This window comes from Lathamus discolor, chromosome 5, assembly GCF_037157495.1.
Source record: "Lathamus discolor isolate bLatDis1 chromosome 5, bLatDis1.hap1, whole genome shotgun sequence".
Classification (NCBI taxonomy): domain Eukaryota; kingdom Metazoa; phylum Chordata; class Aves; order Psittaciformes; family Psittacidae; genus Lathamus; species Lathamus discolor.
Genome location: NC_088888.1, coordinates 80016929 through 80026256, shown reverse-complemented (window position 1 = coordinate 80026256; position 9328 = coordinate 80016929). Strand labels below are relative to the sequence as shown.

General features: G+C 47.7%; 1 protein-coding gene across 1 annotated transcript; it reads left to right on the top strand.

Annotated features, from left to right (window-relative positions):
* The first annotated feature begins 205 nt into the window (after window positions 1-205).
* MTO1 (mitochondrial tRNA translation optimization 1) lies at window positions 206-8795 on the top strand. Its single transcript, XM_065681421.1, is given in 13 exon segments — window positions 206-462; window positions 651-850; window positions 1724-1841; window positions 2576-2865; window positions 4142-4254; window positions 4846-5036; window positions 5295-5425; window positions 5884-6088; window positions 6169-6340; window positions 7034-7152; window positions 7646-7803; window positions 7978-8177; window positions 8179-8795. Coding segments are annotated over 13 exon segments (2250 nt in total). The 5' UTR covers window positions 206-251; the 3' UTR covers window positions 8321-8795.
* The last annotated feature ends 533 nt before the right edge of the window (window positions 8796-9328 follow it).

Genomic DNA, 9328 nt, shown 5'->3' with positions numbered 1-9328 from the left:
CACCCGCCGGCGGCACGTGTGGCACGCGGGCGCCGGCAGCGCCAGCCGGCAACGGGCCCCGCCTACCAGGGCCGCCCCTCCCGGAGCGGGACAGCGGGCGGGCGGCCGCGCAGCGCCGCTCTGCCCCGCGGGCGCCGCCCCGCAGGCGCAAACGACTCCGCCCCCGAGCGGCTGAGGCGCGGCGAGCGCCCTCGCCCGCCCGCCCGCCGCTGCTGGCTGCGGTCCCGCTCGCGGCCTGTGGCGCCGCCGCCATGTTGCTGCGCGGCAGCTGGCGCCGCCTGGCGCTACCTTCGGGCCCGCGCCCCTGGCACCGCCGGGCGGGCGGCGAGGCCGGAGCGGCGGCGGTACCGCGCTACGAGGTGGTGGTGATCGGCGGCGGCCATGCCGGGACGGAGGCGGCGGCGGCGGCTGCTCGCGGCGGGGCCCGCACGTTGCTGCTCACGCACAAGATCGGCACCATCGGTACCGCCACGGGGGTGCCCGGGGGTCGGTGGGGCCAGGCTGAGCCGTGGGCGGGGGGGAAGGGGTACCGAGGGCAGCCGGGCCGGGCCTGCTTCCCGCGGGCGCCTCGGGCGTCCCCGGCCAAGGAGGGGAGGTTGCGGGCGCCTCGGGCGGAGGCCGTGAGCGTGGTCGGTGTGTCCCGTCCGCAGGGGAGATGTCCTGCAACCCCTCCTTCGGCGGCATCGGGAAGGGGCATCTCATGAGGGAGGTGGACGCCCTGGACGGGCTGTGCGGCCGGGTCTGCGACCGCTCCGGGGTACACTACAAAGTGCTGAACCGCTGCAAGGGCCCAGCTGTGTGGGGCCTCCGCGCCCAGATCGACCGCGGCCTCTACAAGGAGCACATGCAGGTGAGGCCGGGCTGGGCCGGGCTGGGCTGGGCTGGGCTGGGCCGGGCTGGAGTGAACGCCCCTCGTAGGAACCTTTACAAGTCAAACTGCTCTGTGCAGAGGCAAGACCGTTCCTTGCGGGCGCTGTGCGCTGGACGGGCAGCCTGCCCTCGGCTCCTCCCTGCCCCACAGCCCTCCGACGGCGACGGCAGTTGCCTTCTGCAGCTGTGCCCCAGCTTGGGGCGGAGGGGTTGGAGAGCATCTGTAGTGTCTGGGGCCCTGAGTTTTTCCTGTTCAAGGATGCATTAATCGTGTATATTTAGTTGTGTATAGGAATGCCTGTATATGTAGCCTAGTAAAAATGGCAGCTACTGTTAAGTGGGAGTGGGGACAATTTAAGAGAAAGTCAAGAGTGATGATTAGTTTAAAAACACACGTTTTTATTTCCAGGGGCTTTTTTTCTGCGTGTTTGCGGGCTGGAGTGTTAGAATAAATTACTGAGAGCCAAAGTGTCAGAATATCGATGTCACAGACACTGATTGTTTTGGTTTTTAATGTTTTCTTATCAAACCTGCATACCTTTCTGTTTGGTGCTTTAATGTGGTGTAAATTGTTGGAGCGCAGCATAGTTTAAAAGATTTTCTAGTGTTTTATATACAGGCTAGACTTCATGACCAAAATTTTTTGTTTGAGCTTAAACTCTTCTCTGTGTGTGAGAAGTTCTATTTGATAGATCAGGATAGTACATAGTACAGTAACTGAATGTCTGCCAAGTGAACTGGTGAGAAGGGAAAGGGGAAGAAGGTGCTAGATGTTCTGGAAATCAGCAGGATTTGGGACTGCCCATATGTCTCATAACTTACTAGATTTTTGCAGTAACTCCTTTCATGACAGAAAGAAATCCTTAACACACCACTGTTGACAGTTCGTGAGGCATCTGTGGAGGATCTTCTCTTGACAGAGCCAGAACCAGACCATCCTGGAAAGTGCCAAGTCACTGGAGTCGTTCTCGGTATGTGCTAGTAACTCAGGGAGCACCTTCAGTTCCTCTACACTAAGAGCAGCCTTTAGGGTAAATATTTCTGATTCACCCATGAGAGAATTAGCTGATAGAGGTGATTTAGAATCATAGAATAGTTAGGGTTGGAAAGGACCTCAAGATCATCTAGTTCCAACCCCCCTGCCATGGGCAGGGACACCTCACACTAAACCATCCCACACAAGGCTTCATCCAACCTGGCCTTGAACACTGCCAGGGTGTGTGAACTAAACTAGGTCAGTATGTGTAATACTATGAAAAATACCTGGGTAGATGGGATATTGGGAGGTTACGTGAGTTTGATTTCCTTCAGGCTAGTGATGCTGAATTACCTGCTGCATTTTTTACTTGGTAAGCAGTACGTGCTGCTCACCCCACTATAGGGCAGTGGCATCTTACTAATAGCATCTCGTGTTTTATTACCTCTTGCTGTTCTAGTAAACAGGCATTCTGAAATAAAGATCTGGATAAGGATTTTTCCCAGGAGTGGGTTTTCTGTTTTAGGGGTAGCATGCTTAGGAATAAGAAATGCTGCTTACTGCAGTTATTACTGTTGATGCTTTTATTCTTGAACTGTTGATTTTGTTGCATGATAGAAGGTGGATAAACCCTCAGCTAACTGTTAGTCTAGTTTTAGACAGAGCACTAGGATAGCAGGGCTTTGTTGATACTGAAATATATGTATCTCTGAAAACTTGCTGTTTCAGGGGATGGGAGCACGGTACATGCTGGGAGTGTTATCCTGACCACCGGTACCTTCCTGAGGGGTATGGTCCTCATCGGACTGGAGACGTACCCAGCTGGGCGGCTGGGGGACCAACCAGCCATTGGTCTGGCTCAGACTCTGGAGAAAGTGGGATTTGCTGTGGGCAGGCTGAAGACTGGAACACCACCCCGACTTGCCAAAGATACCATTGACTTCAGCGGTCTGCAGGAACGTGCAGCTGACAATCCTCCGGTGCCGTTCAGCTTCCTTAGTGAGGCTGTGTGGATCAAGGTGGGAGGGCATGCACCAAGTGCATGTAGAGGCGGGTGGGGAGTGGTTCTGGGAATGTCATGCTCAGAATTAGCTGGGAAATGGATGGCTGGGAAAGGAAGCTGAGCCGTGCTCGTACTGGAGGTCTTACGTCTCCCAGTGCAGAGGGAGAAATTGCTTGTTTTCTTTTGAAAGCAAGTACCTTTTTCCTCTCACTTATCAACTTAAGAACCAAACATGCTTTACTTCTAAAGTCAGAACCACATAAAATATGATATTGTTAGTAATAGTACTCATGTGCTGGTTACATGGGTGGCTTTACAAAATACTTCCACTATTAGACCCATATTGTGGAGATTTATGATGTCTGGCTTGCTACCCTGGCTCTAGAATAAGATTAAAATATTGAAACTGGAGATCATTAACAGTGTTGGCTGGGAAAGACAGTTATCCACAGAGCTCAGAGGTGGATATAGTTACAGTAAGTTGAAAGCAGAAGAAAATTTTCCAGAGAAAATCTTGGAAAATGGATGGTGTTCTTACATAATGCAGTTAAATGGCACAGAATTAAGTATCGAGAGTTGATTTGCCCAAGAGCATATAGCAATTACGATAACTGACTATAATGAGGGTGGAGGTGAAAGTTGTATCACTTGAAGTACTTCATATGTGTAGGAAAGGTTTTGAGGAGTTGGGGTGCAACGTTATTATTAATTTGAATGTGAGTCTATTGACTGTTTCAGAAAAAATAGTGAAATACTTTACGTGGTGGGGTTTGTTTTCCATGTTAATTGGAGGGGGTTAAGAGATTTCTATTTTGGTTTTATTTTCTTCACCAAACTTCAGTTGGCTGTTTACTGTAGGGTCAGCACTTCTCTTACTTCAGTTGGCTGTTTACTGTAGGGTCAGCACTTCTCTTACTTCAGTTGGCTGTTTACTGTAGGGTCAGCACTTCTCTTACTTCAGAGCTCTGATGTCCTGTGGTTAATTTGAATGCTGTCATATGATATGTTGCTTTAATAGGAATATCCTTCCTGCAATTCAGAATACAGTGTATAGAATAGAACTTGGATTCTGGGCTCTCAGGTTCTGTTCTCGGTCTGCTTTCGGGCATGTTACTGAAGTTCTCTGATTGCTTGTGTTCTGTCTGTACAGTCATTATGATAGCACTGCCCATGTCTCCAAGAAGTGCAAGCCAAGTGTCATGAAAAAGCCACCTTGGAAGTCCTCAGAGTTGTTTAGTAAGAGTACAGTGTTGTGACTGGGTTAAATTAAAGTGAGCTGTGGCCTCTTTCAGCCAGAAGATCAGCTGTTGTGTTACCTGACTCGCACTACCCTGAAAGCCCAAGAAATTATCTGTGATAATCTCCACCTGAACAACCATATAAGGGAGACAACAAGGGGTCCACGGTAAGTGTGTATGTGTCATTGTTTAATCCCATCCAGTAATGCAGCCACTCACTCACACACACACACCCCCCCTCTTCTGGGCAGGATGGGGAGGAGAATCAAAAGAATGTAAACCCCACGGGTTGAGATAAGAACAATCCAATAACTAAACTATAATATAAAACTAATAGGAATAATAATACTAATAACTATAAGGGAGATGACAAGGGGAGAGAATATAAAACTAAAAGGGGAAAGTAAAAAAAACAATAAACACAAGTGATGCACTATACAATTGCTCACCACCCACCAACCAAGACCCAGCCTGGTATCTGGGCCTTCTGGGTGACTCCCCACAGTTTATATACTAGGCATGACATGCTGTGGTGTGGAATACCGTTTTGGCTAGTAGACTAAAGCCAAAACACAGCACTGTGCCAGCTACTAGGAAGGAGTTAAAAAACAAAGGGTACAGGTGAAACCAGGACAGCATGGCAACATTCAAGGCTCTTAGTGGCACAAACTGACAGTTTGTGGGTTTCTTCTGCTTTGCTTCTGGCAAGTTACTTTTTCTCCATGTCAGGTGGTACTCATGGCTATTTACTGTTGCAGGTACTGTCCATCTCTGGAATCAAAGGTTCTGCGCTTCCCAAACCGGGAACATCAGGTGTGGCTGGAGCCCGAAGGCTTGGAGTCCAATGTCATTTACCCCCAAGGTGTGTCGATGACACTGCCACCTGAGCTTCAGGAGCAGGTGATCAGATCCATCCCAGGCTTGGAAAAAGCCAAGATCTTACAGCCAGGTGAGGGGGGTGAATAGGTTTAAATCTATTTGTCATATTTGCTACCAGTTAATAAAAACCAGATTATGTTTAGAGCATAACAAAACAAAGGAAATGTGAAACAAAATGAATTCTTGAATGCAGGGGGTTTTCCTTGATTGGTTTTATATAATAAGTGAAAGTTGATAATCTGAGTCATTCTGCCCCACTCATTGCCTTTGCCAATAAAAGGAACCTTCAAAATCCCTCCCATAAGATCTGTCTTGTTGTTTGTCATAGGCTATGGAGTGCAATATGACTTTTTAGATCCCCGCCAACTGACTGCTTCTCTTGAGTCTCGTCTTGTTCAGCGCCTCTTCTTTGCAGGCCAGATAAATGGCACCACAGGCTATGAAGAAGCTGCAGCTCAGGTGGGTGAATCTGATTGCTGCTCAGAAAGGGATATTGCCTGGGCATTTGTCTTTGATACATAGTCTTGCTAGGCCCATCTTCTGCTAATGAGATGTTCTTACTTTTGTTGCTTACCCCGCTTCCAAACTTGCCCAGATATTACTACATTTAGTATCTACAGTTGCTGTTATTGTGATTGCAGTAATAAAAGTAATTGGAAGCACTGTCAAATGTTTCAGCATGGAGACTATGCAGTGCATGTAATTGAAAACATGGGAATTTTCTCTGCTCATGTCAGCAGGGGCCAGGAAGCCCTTCAGACACTAGTAACATCACAAGAAAGAAGCTGCCTACATTACTAGCACAGGCTATTGCATATTCAAAGATACAGTTTGACACTTGAGTCTTTGAAGGCAGGTGTGCTGGTACTTCAGCCACGAAGAGACTGGTAACTGTGTTTTGTGTTCTGTCTGCCTAGGGTGTGATTGCTGGGATCAATGCTTGCCTACGGGTTCATGGCAAGCCCCCTTTCATTGTCAGCCGCACTGAAGGCTACATTGGTGTCCTGATCGATGACCTTACCACTCTGGGCACCAGCGAGCCATACCGGATGTTCACCAGCCGCGTGGAGTTCCGCATGTCCCTCCGGCCTGATAATGCTGATGCAAGGCTCACCCACAGAGGTATTTTGTTGTGCTGGCTCTGGCAGTGAGCAGGCCCTGCCTTGTCATAGATCTCTGTCTCCTATGCCATCTGTCTGCAGGTTTTGAAGAAGCTGGGTGTGTGTCACAGCAGCGATATGAGCAAGCAGTTAAGATGAGAGCTGCTTTAGAGGATGGAATTGCAACACTAAAATCCCTTCAGTTCAGCATATCCAAATGGTCCCAGTTAGTACCAGAAGTTCCTATCAGTAGCGGTCGAAGGTTGCCTCTTAGGTAAGGGTTAAAGCTGAAGCTTTCTGGTCTGACCTACACTTGCTTTAGCTGGCTTGTAATTTCACAGCAGTTGTCCATCCTTCCTGAAGCCATCAATACTCCTAAGATTCCAGCTTTATCCCCTTTAGAGGACAGACACCTGATATTTGTCCATAGAATAAGTGTGACATTGGTGTTTTTACTATGCTGCATTTCCTAGTGCTGACCTAGGCTCCCAAAGCAAGGGTGTTCTCCACTGGCCCTGTCAGTTTTTGCAGTCCTTACTGAGAGTGCCACCAAGTGGTCATGGTTGTGCAGTGGGTTGCTGCTTTGCTGAAAGCTTAAAGCCGCAGTTGACTTCAGGCTACCATCAGATGGTAGCTGTTCTTGTACACAGAGGCCTTTCTTCCCTTACCCATCCTTTATCTCACCTTCTCTTTTCTGTTGTTTTAAATCAATGGCTAAGACCTAACTCAGTCTGTGTTCCCCTACCTCATCCCTTCTATCTTGCTGTTTATTTTTCATAAAGAGCCCCCTCTTCAAGAGTTTAACACCTCTTTTGTATACCAAGAGGAAATAGTAGGGGGGTGAGCTTGGCTCTTTAGTTCTGGCTTATGCTGAGATCTTTACAAGTTTTAGCTGGGAACAGCTGTAAATCTGCCTTATGCAAGTAACTCCTTCCTACCATAAAAACTTAACTCCTGTTCTCCACAGTGCCTTTGATGTCCTTCGATATCCAGAGGCCAACATGGAGCTTCTGGCAAGGGTTGTCCCAGAGCCCCTGGGAAAGCTTGCTCAATGGAGACAGCTGGCAGAGAGATTGAAAATAGAAGGTAGAGTACAAGAATTATAATCTCTTAGTGGGATTTGTGTATGTTGTGTTCAATAAGGGGTGAGCAAATCCATCCATCCCAGTGTGTTTCGTGTTACTGTTTAGTGAAATTAAACACTGTTAGAGCATGCACCTTTTACCTAGGCCACAGCCCCGTGCTAGCCACCTGGGTGTATTTCACTTTGTGGGGTGAGATAATTATTCATGTCCACTCCTGGGTTTTTCCTGCTTACTGCTCTGTCAAATAGACTGTCCTTTGCTGGGATGAAAGGAAAAGCCAATCCGTGTATCTTAATTCCTGTAACAAATTAAAGAGTATTAATTCCAAAGTAGTGATGTGAATTAGGCTCTTTAGTCTGTGTGGCTGGAAACTTCCTTAGGAGCTTTTGACAGTCTCAGTGGAATTGCTCATTCTGCTTCAAAGAATTCCTGCAGGTGACCTGTTTCACATAAACATCCATATCTGATCTTGTTTCCCTCATCTTCTGTCACAGCTGCTTACGAGTGGTGTGTGGAGAACCAACAGCAGGAAATAGAAGAAGTGCGTCGTGATGAAGCCCTCCGACTGCCTGAGGACCTAGATTACTTTGCCATTGATGCATCACTTTCATTGGAGGTGCGGGAAATACTGGACTCTAACCGTCCCCAGACGGTAAGATACTGGGTCACAGCAAGGTTGAGTGGCAATGAAATCCTTTCTGTGTCTTCCCAAGAGGTGTGGGGGGTGCGAATAATCAGGGAAAGGAATACCCACAGGTTACAGTCTCTTTTTTTCACTAGTGTTTAGGTTTGTTCTTGGTTAACTTGCTCCTGTTTCCACATGCAGATTGGTGCACTCAGCCGCATCCCTGGGATTACACCAGCTGCTATCGTTAACCTGCTAAGATTTGTGAAAACCAATTGCCAGAAGGCAGAGAGGCTAAAAGCTTTACCTCAGACTGACAAATACTTCCCAGAGAAAATCTACTCAGAGAAAGCAGCTTCACAAAGACAGATTTCAGCAAAGTCTTCTGAAAAGAAGCAAGAGTACCTTTGTTAAAACACCTTTGCAGAGAAGCGTACGCCTCCTGCCAGAGTACGTGGCGAGATCACCTGTGCTCAGAAGCCTCTTCATGGATAGAACTTGTGCTGGGTGGATCCAAACCAGTTCTAGTTGTGTCCTGTGGTAGTGTCATTGAGTAGAGCAAAGATGACGAAAGCGCAGACCTTAAGTAAGTGTTCAGGAGCCTAAATGCAGCCTGAGTTTGCCAATCTAAATGAAAAGACAGGGGAATTACTTTTAAAATTCCTCTAATTTGGAAGATGTCAGATAGTAATAATCTGTTCTAAAGCATCTTGGAAAGGACGGTGTTTTGGTCTTCTGAAACAAGTAAGAAATGTTACCGTGCTGAGCTCATGGCAGCACAAGAGGATTTGAGCTGGAAGATGTGTTCCATGGACTTCAGTACTTGTGTTCATAGCTGTGCAGTGACTGCACACAGTGTGAGGTTGTAACGTGATGTCAGCCAATAGGAAACATTTGGCTATGAGAATGTATGCCACACAAATATCTAAACTTGAGTAAGAGACAGTGAATGTAAACACTCTGTTTGGGGGGCGGAATTCTCCTTTAAAATAAAGCTTATCTCAAAACTTGCAGAAGAACTTGGTTGTCACTTAGCTTTCAGTAGAGCCTTGGCAATTCACTGGGTCTCAGTTCATGCAGGTAAGATGGGGTGAGGTTGGCTACAGAGCTGGTGAAGGCAGCTGGAGCAGAACTTGTTGCCTAGGCCAGGGTGCTAAGGAATAGAGGGGCATGTTGGAACCTGCCCCAAGAGCCTCAGCTCTGAGCAGTGTGCTGATAGACTGATGTGCTGGGGGCCAGGACGCAGCTGACTTGGCAGTTCAGCAAAGTAGGGCCAGGGATTTCCATGTTCCTGTGTCTGTGGCCTATTTTCCTTTCAGCTTTGCTGGCTCAAAGAATTATTTCAACCTTGTCAGCTGTAAGTTTAGCAAAAAGAAGCCAGCTATGTGTTCTGCAGTGTAACTCCGGCTCCAGCTGTGGTGCTCTTGAATTCAGCAGTGTGAATCCAAAGAAGCCCTGAAGCCTTTGCCTCTGTCTGTTTAAATCAGCAGAGCTTCATGCTTTCTTCATTGCATTATCTTTGTATTGTGTTTGGTTTATGATGTACCTATGT